The sequence below is a fragment of the Phyllobates terribilis genome, unplaced genomic scaffold (assembly GCF_046119375.1).
Source record: "Phyllobates terribilis strain yellow unplaced genomic scaffold, ASM4611937v1 Scaffold_1__5_contigs__length_1240528914, whole genome shotgun sequence".
Classification (NCBI taxonomy): Eukaryota; Metazoa; Chordata; class Amphibia; order Anura; family Dendrobatidae; genus Phyllobates; species Phyllobates terribilis.
In genome coordinates this window covers 1,212,559,066-1,212,575,947 of record NW_027362761.1, presented here as the reverse complement: position 1 = coordinate 1,212,575,947, position 16,882 = coordinate 1,212,559,066, and the positions used below count along the sequence as shown (strand labels likewise).

Genomic DNA, 16,882 nt, shown 5'->3' with positions numbered 1-16,882 from the left:
GTCCAATCCAGTGGTCTAGTTGTCTTCTTTGGTCTGGTCACCATTGCGGTCCACCTTCAGTCCAATCCAGTGGTCCAGATGTCTTCTTTGGTCTGGTCACCAGTGCGGTCCACACTAGGCCACCTTCGACGTCTTCTGGCAACTGGCATCTTTGGCTTCCTTTGGTGTCCAGCTTCGACAGTGTGACTTGACCTAATATGAGAAGTCCAGCCCTTTTGAATACAGCAAAATAACATCCAACCAACCCACATTTTGCTGGATTCGTGCAAATTGAATCACAAAAAAAATCCAGTTCTGACCAATCTGAAGTTCTTCTGAAATTTTGAAGTGAATTTGATTCGCCTTGAGATGATTCGCTCATCTTGCACTTTCACAGTTTTCTGATAGGTTCAAACACATTCAGCGCTATACGCCAAGCCCCACATTGAGGTTTCCATTGGATTGCCTGACAAAGCTGTATTCCTACTGGAACCTCAGATGGAGCCAATCACTTGAATGAAGCTGCCGAAGTCACTTTGGACACTCTCTGGCCTCCATCATGACATTATTCATCTTTTCAGAAATTAAAAATAGGCCAGATAGAGTCCGAAGTGACTTTGTTGGCTTCATTCATGTGCATGGCTCTGTCTGGGTTGTGTTGGAGGTTTCCATAGGAATACAGTATTTCAGGAATTCCAACAGAAACCTCCTCGCTAGGCAGCACCGTCTAAGTGTGAGCCGAACCTTATAGACACATTTATGAGAGTAGCTATGATGGGTGTAGAGGTAGCAGTCACAACCGGGGCCTGGAGACCAGAGATTCATGAATGCTCCTTGGTTACATAGGAAGACACCGGTTTTATGAATGGGTCATGGTAGGTTGGGGGCTTTGCACTTCAGCCAAGATGCCACCTCGGAAAAAAATACTATTTTTTTTGTCCTGTTCAGCTCTGGACCGAACCAATGGAGGGACCAGCTCCGGCCTTCCCAGCTCCTTCACAGGTTTGCCCAGCAGCGCAACCACAAACCCCCGGTCTACAAACACGACAGGATGTCATTCCGGAATCACGACTACAGTATTTCTGACCTCGGTGAGTCTGACAACTTTTACAAACGTCTTCTGGTGTCAAGAGTGATGCCACACGATGTCGTTGACTCCCACTTATAGGGTCATCTGCTGTACGGATTTTGTATATTATTTTCAATAGAGGACGGTAAATTTCCTAATCCGCATCTCGGCCCCTCGGAGGAACGTCTCGCCCTACACGCCCTGCGGAAACAGTCTCTTGTGTGTGAACACGTGGAGACGAGGTCCCTGTACAGCCCCCTGCAGCCTGATATAGAACAGGTAAGGACCCTCATAATTTGCAGGGCGCAGATGGAGTGGACCCTGTTGTAACAGTCACAAAGATCAAAGACGGCGGTCTTCTAGCGGCCTGATAACGCGACGGTGAGAGCCGCGGTGAGGAGCTGCCGGCAGGTGCACTGGCTCCACATCTGTAACATTCCCCTCTCCGCTGTATTTTACAAGCATCTGTTCGGATTTATTGGCCTCTCAGAATTTCTCATATTTTCTTCCTCCTTATTACACAATGTTTTCATTCTCTTTTAACCAAGTGAAAAAATAATATAATATAAATTTCAACTCTCGATGGAAATCTCCATTCAGGGGCCTATGGGGGGCAAGGCCGGGCGCCATTAGCCTCTCTCTCCTAAGGTCAGAGGTCGTGTCACAGGAAGGTGACTTGTTTGGTTTGGTCGTCTCACCATCTCCATTATGGCATTATTGTATTATACTCCAGAGCTGCATTCATAGTTAAGAAGCCCAGAGAGGTAAAATCTCAGAGTTCACACTGCTGGTTCAGTGTGATTTACATTCTGGGAATAATCGTCATCAGTAAAGTGATATAGGAAAAATACAAGATATGTCTGTGAGAAAGCTAACTGACAGTGACTCCACCAGCAGAATAGTGAGCGCAGCTCTGGAGTATAATACAGGATGTAACTCAGGATCAGTAATGTAATGTCTGTACACAGTGACTCCACCAGCAGAATAGTGAGCGCAGCTCTGGAGTATAATACAGGATGTAACTCAGGATCAGTAATGTAATGTCTGTACACAGTGACTCCACCAGCAGAATAGTGAGCGCAGCTCTGGAGTATAATACAGGATGTAACTCAGGATCAGTAATGTAATGTATGTACACAGTGACTGCACCAGCAGAATAGTGAGCACAGCTCTGGAGTATAATACAGGAGGTAACTCAGGATCAGTAATGTAATGTATGTACACAGTGACTGCACCAGCAGAATAGTGAGTGCAGCTCTGGAGTATAATACAGGAGGTAACTCAGGATCAGTAATGTAATGTATGTACACAGTGACTCCACCAGCAGAATAGTGAGTGCAGCTCTGGAGTATAATACAGGATGTAACTCAGGATCAGTAATGTAATGTATGTACACAATGACTGCACCAGCAAAATAGTGAGTGCAGCTCTGGAGTATAATACAGGATGTAACTCAGGATCAGTAATGTAATGTATGTACACAATGACTGCACCAGCAGAATAGTGAGTGCAGCTCTGGAGTATAATACAGGATGTAACTCAGGATCAGTAATGTAATGTATGTACACAGTGACTGCACCAGCAGAATAGTGAGTGCAGCTCTGGAGTATAATACAGGATGTAACTCAGGATCAGTACAGGATCAGTAATGTAATGTATGTATACTGTGACTGCACAAGCAGAATAGTGAGTGCAGCTCTGGAGTATAATACAGGATATAACTCAGGATCAGTAATGTAATGTATGTACACAGTGACTGCACCTGCAGAATAGTGAGTGCAGCTCTGGAGTATAATACAGGATGTAACTCAGGATCAGTAATGTAATGTATGTACACAGTGACTGCACCAGCAGAATAGTGAGTGCAGCTCTGGAGTATAATACAGGATGTAACTCAGGATCAGTAATGTAATGTATGTACACAGTGACTGCACCAGCAGAATAGTGAGCGCAGCTCTGGGGTATAATACAGGATGTAACTCAGGATCTGTAATGTAATGTATGTACACAGTGACTGCACCAGCAGAATAGTGAGTGCAGCTCTGGAGTATAATACAGGATGTAACTCAGGATCAGTAATGTAATGTATGTACACAGTGACTGCACAAGCAGAATAGTGAGTGCAGCTCTGGGGTATAATACAGGATGTAACTCAGGATCAGTAATGTAATGTATGTACACAGTGACTGCACCAGCAGAATAGTGAGTGCAGCTCTGGAGTATAATACAGGATGTAACTCAGGATCAGTAATGTAATGTATGTACACAGTGACTGCATCAGCAGAATAGTGAGTGCAGCTCTGGAGTATAATACAGGATGTAACTCAGGATCAGTAATGTAATGTATGTACCCAGTGACTGCACCAGCAGAATAGTGAGTGCAGCTCTGGAGTATAATACAGGATGTAACTCAGGATCAGTAATGTAATGTATGTACACAATGACTGCACCAGCAGAATAGTGAGTGCAGCTCTGGGGTATAATACAGGATGTAACTCAAGATCAGTACAGGATCAGTAATGTAATGTATGTACACAGTGACTGCACCAGCAGAATAGTGAGTGCAGCTCTGGAGTATAATACAGGATGTAACTCAGGATCAGTAATGTAATGTATGTACACAATGACTGCACCAGCAGAATAGTGAGTGCAGCTCTGGGGTATAATACAGGATGTAACTCAGGATCAGTACAGGATCAGTAATGTAATGTATGTACACAGTGACTGCACCAGCAGAATAGTGAGTGCAGCTCTGGAGTATAATACAGGATGTAACTCAGGATCAGTACAGGATCAGTAATGTAATGTATGTATACTGTGACTGCACAAGCAGAATAGTGAGTGCAGCTCTGGAGTATAATACAGGATATAACTCAGGATCAGAAATGTAATGTATGTACACAGTGACTGCACCAGCAGAATAGTGAGTGCAGCTCTGGAGTATAATACAGGATGTAACTCAGGATCAGTAATGTAATGTATGTACACAATGACTGCACCAGCAGAATAGTGAGTGCAGCTCTGGAGTATAATACAGGATGTAACTCAGGATCAATAATGTAATGTATGTACGCAGTGACTGCACCAGCAAAATAGTGAGTGCAGCTCTGGAGTATAATACAGGATGTAACTCAGGATCAGTAATGTAATGTATGTACACAGTGACTGCACCAGCAGAATAGTGAGTGCAGCTCTGGAGTATAATACAGGATGTAACTTAGGATCAGTAATGTAATGTATGTACGCAGTGACTGCACCAGCAAAATAGTGAGTGCAGCTCTAGAGTATAATACAGGATGTAACTCAGGATCAGTAATGTAATGTATGTACACAGTGACTGCACCAGCAGAATAGTGAGCGCAGCTCTGGGGTATAATACAGGATGTAACTCAGGATCTGTAATGTAATGTATGTACACAGTGACTGCACCAGCAGAATAGTGAGTGCAGCTCTGGAGTATAATACAGGATGTAACTCAGGATCAGTAATGTAATGTATGTACACAGTGACTGCACAAGCAGAATAGTGAGTGCAGCTCTGGGGTATAATACAGGATGTAACTCAGTTCAGTAATGCAATGTATGTACACAGTGACTGCATCAGCAGAATAGTGAGTGCAGCTCTGGAGTATAATACAGGATGTAACTCAGGATCAGTAATGTAATGTATGTACACAGTGACTGCACCAGCAGAATAGTGAGTGCAGCTCTGGAGTATAATACAGGATGTAACTCAGGATCAGTAATGTAATGTATGTACACAGTGACTGCACCAGCAGAATAGTGAGTGCAGCTCTGGAGTATAATACAGGATGTAACTCAGGATCAGTAATGTAATGTATGTACACAGTGACTGCACCAGCAGAATAGTGAGTGCAGCTCTGCAGTATAATACAGGATGTAACTCAGGATCAGTAATGTAATGTATGTACACAGTGACTGCACCAGCAGAATAGTGAGTGCAGCTCTGGAGTATAATACAGGATGTAATTCAGGATCAGTAATGTAATGTATGTACACAGTGACTGCACCAGCAGAATAGTGAGTGCAGCTCTGGAGTATAATACAGGATATAACTCAGGATCAGTAATGTAATGTATGTACACAGTGACTGCACCAGCAGAATAGTGAGTGCAGCTCTGGAGTATAATACAGGATATAACTCAGGATCAGTAATGTAATGTATGTACACAGTGACTGCACCAGCAGAATAGTGAGTGCAGCTCTGGAGTATAATACAGGATGTAACTCAGGATCAGTAATGTAATGTATGTACACAATGACTGCACCAGCAGAATAGTGAGTGCAGCTCTGGAGTATAATACAGGATGTAACTCAGGATCAGTGATGTAATGTATGTACACAGTGACTGCACCAGCAGAATAGTGAGTGCAGCTCTGGAGTATAATACAGGATGTAACTCAGGATCAGTGATGTAATGTATGTACACAGTGACTGCACCAGCAGAATAGTGAGTGCAGCTCTGTAGGATAATACAGGATGTAACTCAGGATCAGTAATGTAATGTATGTACACAGTGACTCCACCAGCAGAATAGTGAGTGCAGCTCTGGAGTATAATACAGGATGTAACTCAGGATCAGTAATGTAATCTATGTACACAGTGACTGCACCAGCAGAATAGTGAGTGCAGCTCTGGAGTATAATACAGGATGTAACTCAGGATCAGTAATGTAATGTATGTACACAGTGACTCCACCAGCAGAATAGTGAGTGCAGCTCTGTAGGATAATACAGGATGTAACTCAGGATCAGTAATGTAATCTATGTACACAGTGACTGCACCAGCAGAATAGTGAGTGCTGCTCTGGAGTATAATACATGATGTAACTCAGTATCAGTAATGTAATGTATGTACACAGTGACTCCACCAGCAGAATAGTGAGTGCAGCTCTGTAGGATAATACAGGATGTAACTCAGGATCAGTAATGTAATGTATGTACACAGTGACTCCACCAGCAGAATAGTGAGTGCAGCTCTGTAGGATAATACAGGATGTAACTCCGGATCAGTAATGTAATGTATGTACACAGTGACTGCACCAGCAGAATAGTGAGTGCTGCTCTGGAGTATAATACATGATGTAACTCAGGATCAGTAATGTAATGTATGTACACAGTGACCATCAAGGATAGCGAGTGCAGCTCTGAAGTACAAAGTCCAGGTGTGAGTAGCTCCTTAGCGGCACACATTCTGTGGATGCTGCAGTTGGTGTCTTTTCCTTATTTACTGTCTTTGCTGTTTCTGTTGCCGGTTGTTATTTTCTCTACATTTTACGTGTACATTTACTTCTTTGCTGTATATTGCAGCTGTTCGGATTATTATGATCTGTTGATATGTTTATTACTTTTTATCTGGTTTCCTAATCATATCTGCGTTGCGTTTGCAGGGGAAACTACAGATGTGGGTGGACTTATTTCCCAAGTCTTTTGGACCACCGGGCCCGCCATTTAATATAACACCCAGAAAAGCAAAACGGTAAGATTTTAGGGTTACATTCGGCAGAGTCTGATTCTCATTTCAGAGCATTGGGAATTGTATGTCCTGGAGAAAACACTTCTACATTGTAGAAACCATTCTGAACAGTGTGAACAGGGTTTGAGAAGAGTATGCTGAAACATTAGAAGTAATAAGTCAGCAGAATAATGGGGATTGGACCCCGGGTGAATATCCGTCCAACTTTTTAGGGTAAGGCAGGAGTGATCTGTTCAGGGGTGACATCGAACCTCCTCTCTAAGGTCTCAGGAAGGTTAAACCAGCAGCACACGTGGCTCACTTCTTTACGAGGTGTGACTATGACCGGATGGATTCGTTTTTTGCTGTCGACATGGGTTTTCGCTTCAGATGGAAATACTCATTGACTCCGGTGCTCAGATTGGATCCAGCTGAGATGATTTTACAAGTTGGCCAAAACATAAGGAGATAGTGAAGACTTTGTGGGAGAATGACTCTGCAGAATCGGTGGAAACCTTATGAGGACGTTGCTCAATGAATGTAATATGTAACCGTCTTGTAAAACACCATGTGTCATGTTGAGCCTTATCCATTACAGGTGCCACTGTCTTCTCATGTATATGGTAACAAGCTGTCTTCAAAGGGGTCGGATATTAAAGTTGAGGTCTATCCAGAGTACATGGACTCTCTATAACCTAGTCTTCAGTCATACCACATGTAAAATATATCTCCAGTGATGCGAGCATTCAATCCGATCAAAATTATTCAGCCCCCATTGTAAATTAGTTTTATTAGCGAAATGTACAAACTTTCTGCTTTTTGCAATAAACTAATAAGTCAAAAACAATGTAAAAAGTTCAACACAACTAATATAACAATTTCTGCACAAAATGCCCCTTTTACTGACTGCTGCAGTCTCAGAATTATTCCTTCATTACCAGCATCTTTAGTAATTATTAGAGACTCTCTGGATGGTATGACCTGCTGCCCCTCTGGCTGTTGTGACCTGCTAAAGACATGATACATAGCTAGAGACCAGTTTTATGTTACAAGAAGAGATCATGGCCTCGGACAAACAAGAAAAAGGGTACAAAAAGATACAAAGGCATTAAATGTTCCTAGAGATACAGCTGGAAGCAGAGGTCGATGTAGGAACACTGACTACACTACCTGAATTTGGTGGGAATAGGAAGTTGGTACCAGATTCCTGAGGAGACAGATGACCAAAGACCCTCCAGTGGCTACAAAAGACCATTAACGATAGCAGCGTTTCAGTTTGTGTAGGAAGGAACATACTAAATGCTGATGGTTTCCATGTCTGAAATCCATCATGTAACCTCTACTGATCCAAAAGTACAAGAAAAGTCGGCTCCAATAAGTTTTAGGATTCTGTTTTGTGGAGCGATGAAACCAAACTGGAACTTTTTGGGCCAGTGTTATGTCTTGAGGAGCAAGAATGAAGCATCTGCTGTAAAGAACACCATGCCTACAGTGAAGGATGGTGGTGGCCCAGTGATTTCTAGACTAAAGCTTGGTGACACCTTTGTGATACCTACTGTGAAGCATGGTGGTGGATCAGTGATGCCTACATTGAAGCATGGTGGTGGCCCAGTGATTACTACAGTGAATCATGGTGGTGCCTCTAATGTCTCAGTAAAGCATGGTGGTGCCTCTGTGATTACTACAGTGAATCATGGCAGTGAATCAGTGATACCTACTGTTAAGCATGCTGGTGGATTGATGATGACTACAGTGAAGCATGGTGTTGCCGGGTGATTCCTACACTGAAGCATGGTGGTGGCTCAGTGATGCTTACAGGGAAACATGCTGGAGGCCTGGTGATTCGTTCAGTGAAGCATAGTGGCGGCCCAGTGGTTCCTACAGTCAAGCATGCTGGAGGCCTGATGATTCCTATTGTGATGCATTCAGGAAACCTGGTGATTCCCACAGTGAACCATGCTGAAGGCCTGATGATTCCTAGAGTAAAGCAAGCTAATGGCCCAGTGATTCCTGCAGTGAAGCATGCTGGAGGCCTGGTGATTCCTATAGTGATGCATTCTGGAAACCTGGTGATCCCTACAGTGAAGCATGCTGAAGGCCCGGAATAGCTGTGTAATCCTTTGTGAATGTTTCCCTATAATTAAATTAACACTTTTTGAGTGTAGCAATGGCTGGACTTATAAAAAGGCTCAGCTTAAAAAAATGCTCAGCTTAATATCAGGATTATACAGCCTTTTTGTCATAGATTCTCAATGTAAGTACACCAATCTCATCGGGTATAGGAGATCTATTTAATAATGTATATGGTTTGTATTGTGATATCTGATAATAGATCTACTTTAAAATAACTTTTTTTTTTCGCTCAGTAGAACTTTTAAAACACCTGTCTCTTTTTGGGGAGAACTGAACATCGTTACTGACCGTTTTGTGGCCACTGCAGTTTGTCTCGTCTGGCGGTTTGGGAGTTTCTGGGCTATTTTTTCTACATTCTGTCCATCAGTCGTTTTTATTAATCTCTCTTCCCTTCAGGTTCTTCTTGCGTTGCATCATTTGGAACACGAAAGACGTCATCCTGGATGATGTAAGCGTCACCGGAGAGAAGATGAGTGACATTTATGTGAAGAGGTGAGGAGCCTGTGTGGTCATCGCAATCTATTGTCCTACCCAATTTCCCATTATTCCCTTATAATATCATTGTTTTCATTTTTTTTTCTGAAATCAATAATACACATAAAAACAAGCAACTCTGTAATATTTCTTATCAGAGAGATCTGCTTCTCTCTCCTCCAGGACTGAACGTTCATTCTCAATTCACGGGTACAATCTGTATTCAGTGAAGACGTAACGTTACATTACTGAGATAGGAGATGGCAGCTGGTGCTGATGAAATTCTATGCAGATGAGTGAGACGAGAACGAGGGAAGAGCCAGAGACAGCGCTCCTCCCTCATCATCTCCCTTCCCTTCTACATAGAATCTTATCAGCACCAACTGCCATCTCCTATCTCAGTAATGTAACGTTACGTCTTCACTGAATACAGCACCAACTGCCATCTCCTATCTCAGTAATGTAACGTTACGTCTTCACTGAATACAGCACCAACTGCCATCTCCTATCTCAGTAATGTAACGTTACGTCTTCACTGAATACAGCACCAACTGCCATCTCCTATCTCAGAATCGTACCCGTGAATGAGAGGAGGAGAGAAAAGCGGATTTCCCTGATAAGATATATTACAAAGTTGCTTATTTTTATGTGTATCATTGATTTATGAAATAAAAGTTAAAACTCTTTAAAGGATATGGAAACCTTCTGTAGCAATTGTGATTTTCATTTTTTCTGGACTAAAACAAACATTTTTGTGTTCAAAAATGATGCACTGTTTGTCCTTTTAGGCTGTTTGTATTTCTACTCACTGTGGACAGCATAATGGCTGCAACTAAGAATCCTTCAGTGAGCGCACTCTGACGGGGAGTTTGTAACTCTTTTATCTCTTCCCCTCTTTACGAGAAAGGAGAGATGAACTCAGCTCAAAAAAAGCTCAATAAATACAGATAAAAGACTTTCAAACCCTCTATAAGAACAAGCTTACTGACTGATTATTAGTTAACTCATTCTGCAGCCTGCAAAGCAGATTTTTAGCCCTAAATACATGCAGTTAAGTAAAAATTATGCCATTAAAACATTGATGGCTAATCTTTCGCAAGCTGGGCTGGTGATCAGAACCAAAGGTGTGACCACCCCTTCAGCCCTGATCCAGGGTCCGTCCTGTGTCTGTGTGTTGGGCTGTGGCTGCAGCTCCATTCAGTCTTGGAGAATCTCTCTGAACCCCTCGCGAGGTCCATGGATTGTGAGCTGGTTTGCTTATCTGCAAATAAATGGGGGGCTTGAGGGGTCAAAGATGCAACTTATGGACACTAAAAATGCTGGGGCAAATATATTGACATGTTTCATAATTTTTGCTCATTCAGATACATAAAAAAGTATTGGATTCCCCTAGTTATCATACAAGCCTTGAAGCACAGTTATTATAGCCATTTTTTGCCCCTTACTCAGCAAGGTTTTTGCTATGTAATCTGAGAGCAGCATGATGTAGGGTCTGAGCCTGATGTATCACTTACTAGGCGCTGTTCCTATAAAATCATTATTTTATCACCAGGAGATTATCACTACAGGACTAGTTGTCTCGTGCCACCTAGTCAACTGCTCTGTGTAACCCCGCCCCCACCACTGATGGGCCAATCAATGGTGTGGGCGGGGTTTATACAGAGCTCAGCATTCCAAGATCTGCAGCAGAGAAAACAGTGATTGTATCACAACGACTGGAGCCAGCAAATGAAGTGATACATCGCTGGAATCAGGATCTCTGTCTCTATATCATGATGCTCTCAGATGGGGTGGCAGAAACTCGGTGACATAGTCCCTTTAAGGGGCACCAGAATGACATAGAGGTTTATTTTTTTATGCTAAAATAAAGCCAAATGCAACCAATGGGGTTTTCTCCATGAATTGTATGGAGCGGCAGACAAGGCGTCTTTACTCCTGATGCCCACAACAGTAGCAGGAGAGTTGGCAGAGTGAAATCAGACAGGGGCAACCTCCGGCCGGCGGCGGGGCGCACGTTTCTTCGCACACTCCGGCTTTGAACTCTGCACATATTGAACTGGTTTATATAACGTTCTACACACAGTCTCCCTGGTATAGGTGCTGCCCGTCCAGATCTCACATGAAAGTAATGCCTTTGTTCCAATGACATGTTGTGCGCGTTATACAAATATACTTCCTCGGGAGGTAAAGGCGGCTGTCCTGTTCTCCTTCTCCTAGCTGGCTGATCGGCCACGAAGAAAATAAACAGAAAACAGATGTGCACTACAGGTCTATGGGAGGCGAAGGGAATTTTAACTGGCGCTTCGTGTTCCCGTTTGATTATCTTCCTGCGGAGCAGGTCTGCTCAGTGTCTACGAAGGTAAGAGCGGCCCAGAAGCATGCCGAGCACAAAGCCCGGCTGTCTGACCGGACCGTGGATCTGTGTCAGCTCTTTGTACCAGAGAGAATCATCATGGTGGAGCCTCGGGGGTTGTTAAATACATTTATGGGGCCTCCTGTTGACTACATCATGGTCATCACGTTGCCTCGAAATACTAGTACAGTAATGAAGTTCTCGTGATCTGGTGACGCGGGATCGGAGGAAGACAATTTGGTTTTGTTCTCTCCCAGAAGAAAAATCTCCCTAGTGCCATCTATAGAAGGTAGCTCCTCCGTAACCCCTTAAGGAGCCTTGCTTTATGGCCAGGGATATGAGACAGCTGTTGCGGGGCTTGTCCCTCATCATTGCAGTGGAGATGGCCTTGACATTGCTTTTGGTGAAGGACAATGGCTAAGCATGGGGTCTTGTTGGCAAACCTCCTTGGGAAAAAATTAGTAGAAAAAGGGAACACAAACAATCCAGAACAAATTTTGTTCCCTTCTGGAAGTAAATATCTCGCCAGTACTACCTATAGGAGATAACTACTCTGTAAGTCACTGTCTGACCCCTAACAAGCCTTACAACATGACCAAGGTTAGGAGCCAATTCAGACCACCATTTACAGGCAGCTGTCTCAGGTACTAGTGCAGGTCAGGGATTGACTGTTTGCATGTGATGTCCTTGATGCAGGTTCAGGGGGACAGGGGAAGCTGAGCATGCAGTATTAATGGCAACGCTCTATGGGAAAACTATGCAAATTAGTTCTTTCCTAGAAGGAAAATCCCACCAGTGCCATCTACAAGGTAATGACCCTATAAGCCTACGTGCAAAAACATTCGCCAAGACAGACAGCCATCTACAGTCAGCTGCTTTGTGGTACTTTCCCTTCATCAGTACCGAGTAGAATCTACCTTACTGGATGAGATACCCTTGACTGAGCTTTGAGGGGGCTCTTCATTAGGAGCTGTCTATCCTGTGAGTTATTTATTTATTTTTTTTAAAAGCCCAAGAACTGTGGTCTATACCCGAGTGCGCTAAAAAAGTGACTAAAGTGCCATAAAAAGTGAACTAGGGTATAAGATTGCATTCTTCCTACAATGGCTGCCTCATATGCCCGTAACTCCCCAATGGTTATCTGCCTTGTCATCTTTGTGCTGCTGGATGTGAAGGGATTTTTGAAGTTTTTTTCCAGACATTTTTATTTAAAAACGTGTCCCCATATAACACTAAGCAAGTTTGTAATCTGCAATATTTACAATCAATAGTAATGACTGCTGCCTGGATTCTGATGTCGGTCATTGGTTGTTTCTAGCATTGTTGAAAAATAACTGCGCATGCACAAACTAATGCCGCACATGCACAAACTAATGCCGCACATGCACAAACTAATGCCACACATGCACAAACTAATGCCGCACATGCACAAACTAATGCCGCACATGCACAAACTAATGCCGCACATGCACAAACTAATGCCGCACATGCACAAACTAATGCCGCACATGCACAAACTAATGCCGCACATGCACAAACTAATGCCACACATGCACAAACTAATGCCACACTTGCATTGCACATATTAATGCCGCACATGCACAAACTAATGCCGCACATGCACAAACTAATGCCACACATGCACAAACTAATGCCACACTTGCATTGCACATATTAATGCCGCACATGCACAAACTAATGCCGCACATGCACAAACTAATGCCGCACATGCACAAACTAATGCCACACTTGCATTGCACATATTAATGCCGCACATGCACAAACTAATGCCACACTTGCATTGCACATATTAATGCCGCACATGCACAAACTAATGCCGCACATGCACAAACTAATGCCACACATGCACAAACTAATGCCACACATGCACAAACTAATGCCGCACATGCACAAACTAATGCCGCACATGCACAAACTAATGCCGCACATGCACAAACTAATGCCACACATGCACAAACTAATGCCACACTTGCATTGCACATATTAATGCCGCACATGCACAAACTAATGCCGCACATGCACAAACTAATGCCACACATGCACAAACTAATGCCGCACATGCACAAACTAATGCCACACTTGCATTGCACATATTAATGCCGCACATGCACAAACTAATGCCGCACATGCACAAACTAATGCCACACATGCACAAACTAATGCCGCACATGCACAAACTAATGCCGCACATGCACAAACTAATGCCGCATATGCACAAACTAATGCCGCATATGCACAAACTAATGCCGTACATGCACAAACTAATGCCGCATATGCACAAACTAATGCCGCACATGCACAAACTAATGCCGCACATGCACAAACTAATGCCGCATATGCACAAACTAATGCCACACATGCACAAACTAATGCCACACATGCACAAACTAATGCCGCACATGCACAAACTAATGCCGCACATGCACAAACTAATGCCGCATATGCACAAACTAATGCCGCACATGCACAAACTAATGCCGCACATGCACAAACTAATGGCGCACATGCACAAACTAATGCCGCACATGCACAAACTAATGCCGCACATGCACAAACTAATGCCGCACATGCACAAACTAATGCCGCATATGCACAAACTAATGCCACACATGCACAAACTAATGCCGCACATGCACAAACTAATGCCGCACATGCACAAACTAATGCCGCACATGCACAAACTAATGCCGCACATGCACAAGCTAATGCCGCACATGCACAAACTAATGCCGCACGTGCACAAACTAATGCCACACTTGCATTGCACATATTAATGCCGCACATGCACAAACTAATGCCGCACATGCACAAACTAATGCCGCATATGCACAAACTAATGCCGCACATGCACAAACTAATGCCGCACATGCACAAACTAATGCCGCACATGCACAAACTAATGCCGCACGTGCACAAACTAATGCCACACTTGCATTGCACATATTAATGCCGCACATGCACAAACTAATGCCGCACATGCACAAACTAATGCCACACATGCACAAACTAATGCCACACTTGCATTGCACATATTAATGCCGCACATGCACAAACTAATGCCGCACATGCACAAACTAATGCCACACATGCACAAACTAATGCCGCACATGCACAAACTAATGCCGCACATGCACAAACTAATGCCGCATATGCACAAACTAATGCCGCATATGCACAAACTAATGCCGTACATGCACAAACTAATGCCGCATATGCACAAACTAATGCCGCACATGCACAAACTAATGCCGCACATGCACAAACTAATGCCGCACATGCACAAACTAATGCCGCACATGCACAAACTAATGCCGCACATGCACAAACTAATGCCGCACATGCACAAACTAATGCCGCACATGCACAAACTAATGCCGCACATGCACAAACTAATGCCGCACATGCACAAACTAATGCCGCACATGCACAAACTAATGCCGCACGTGCACAAACTAATGCCACACTTGCATTGCACATATTAATGCCGCACATGCACAAACTAATGCCGCACATGCACAAACTAATGCCACACATGCACAAACTAATGCCACACATGCACAAACTAATGCCACACTTGCATTGCACATATTAATGCCGCACATGCACAAACTAATGCCGCACATGCACAAACTAATGCCACACATGCACAAACTAATGCCGCACATGCACAAACTAATGCCGCACATGCACAAACTAATGCCGCATATGCACAAACTAATGCCGCATATGCACAAACTAATGCCGTACATGCACAAACTAATGCCGCATATGCACAAACTAATGCCGCACATGCACAAACTAATGCCGCACATGCACAAACTAATGCCGCACATGCACAAACTAATGCCGCATATGCACAAACTAATGCCACACATGCACAAACTAATGCCACACATGCACAAACTAATGCCGCACATGCACAAACTAATGCCGCACATGCACAAGCTAATGCCGCACATGCACAAACTAATGCCGCACATGCACAAACTAATGCCGCACATGCACAAACTAATGCCGCACATGCACAAACTAATGCCGCACATGCACAAACTAATGCCGCACATGCACAAACTAATGGCGCACATGCACAAACTAATGCCGCATATGCACAAACTAATGCCACACATGCACAAACTAATGCCGCACATGCACAAACTAATGCCGCACATGCACAAACTAATGCCGCACATGCACAAACTAATGCCGCACATGCACAAACTAATGCCGCACGTGCACAAACTAATGCCGCACGTGCACAAACTAATGCCGCACATGCACAAACTAATGCCGCACGTGCACAAACTAATGGCGCACATGCACAAACTAATGCCGCATATGCACAAACTAATGCCACACATGCACAAACTAATGCCGCACATGCACAAACTAATGCCGCACATGCACAAACTAATGCCGCACATGCACAAACTAATGCCGTATATGCACAAACTAATGCCACACATGCACAAACTAATGCCACACATGCACAAACTAATGCCGCACATGCACAAACTAATGCCGCACATGCACAAACTAATGCCGCATATGCACAAACTAATGCCGCACATGCACAAACTAATGCCGCACATGCACAAACTAATGGCGCACATGCACAAACTAATGCCGCACATGCACAAACTAATGCCGCACATGCACAAACTAATGCCGCACATGCACAAACTAATGGCGCACATGCACAAACTAATGCCGCATATGCACAAACTAATGCCACACATGCACAAACTAATGCCGCACATGCACAAACTAATGCCGCACATGCACAAACTAATGCCGCACATGCACAAACTAATGCCGCATATGCACAAACTAATGCCGCACATGCACAAACTAATGCCGCACATGCACAAACTAATGCCGCACATGCACAAACTAATGCCGCACGTGCACAAACTAATGCCACACTTGCATTGCACATATTAATGCCGCACATGCACAAACTAATGCCGCACATGCACAAACTAATGCCACACATGCACAAACTAATGCCACACATGCACAAACTAATGCCACACTTGCATTGCACATATTAATGCCGCACATGCACAAACTAATGCCGCACATGCACAAACTAATGCCACACATGCACAAACTAATGCCGCACATGCACAAACTAATGCCGCACATGCACAAACTAATGCCGCATATGCACAAACTAATGCCGCATATGCACAAACTAATGCCGTACATGCACAAACTAATGCCGCATATGCACAAACTAATGCCGCACATGCACAAACTAATGCCGCACATGCACAAACTAATGCCGCACATGCACAAACTAATGCCGCATATGCACAAACTAATGCCACACATGCACAAACTAATGCCACACATGCACAAACTAATGCCGCACATGCA

At 43.7% G+C, this 16,882-nt stretch overlaps 1 protein-coding gene across 8 annotated transcripts in view; it reads left to right on the top strand.

The window, feature by feature from the left end:
- Positions 1 to 16,882, top strand: part of DYSF (dysferlin) — a 680,318-nt gene that overhangs the window by 647,959 nt on the left and 15,477 nt on the right. For all 8 annotated transcript variants that reach the window (XM_073649582.1, XM_073649538.1, XM_073649547.1 and 5 more), the window contains 5 exons: positions 928 to 1,070; positions 1,188 to 1,327; positions 6,458 to 6,546; positions 9,052 to 9,147; positions 11,347 to 11,488. In XM_073649582.1, the coding sequence (XP_073505683.1) occupies positions 928 to 1,070; positions 1,188 to 1,327; positions 6,458 to 6,546; positions 9,052 to 9,147; positions 11,347 to 11,488 (610 nt within the window). The remainder of the gene's footprint in view (positions 1 to 927; positions 1,071 to 1,187; positions 1,328 to 6,457; positions 6,547 to 9,051; positions 9,148 to 11,346; positions 11,489 to 16,882) is intronic.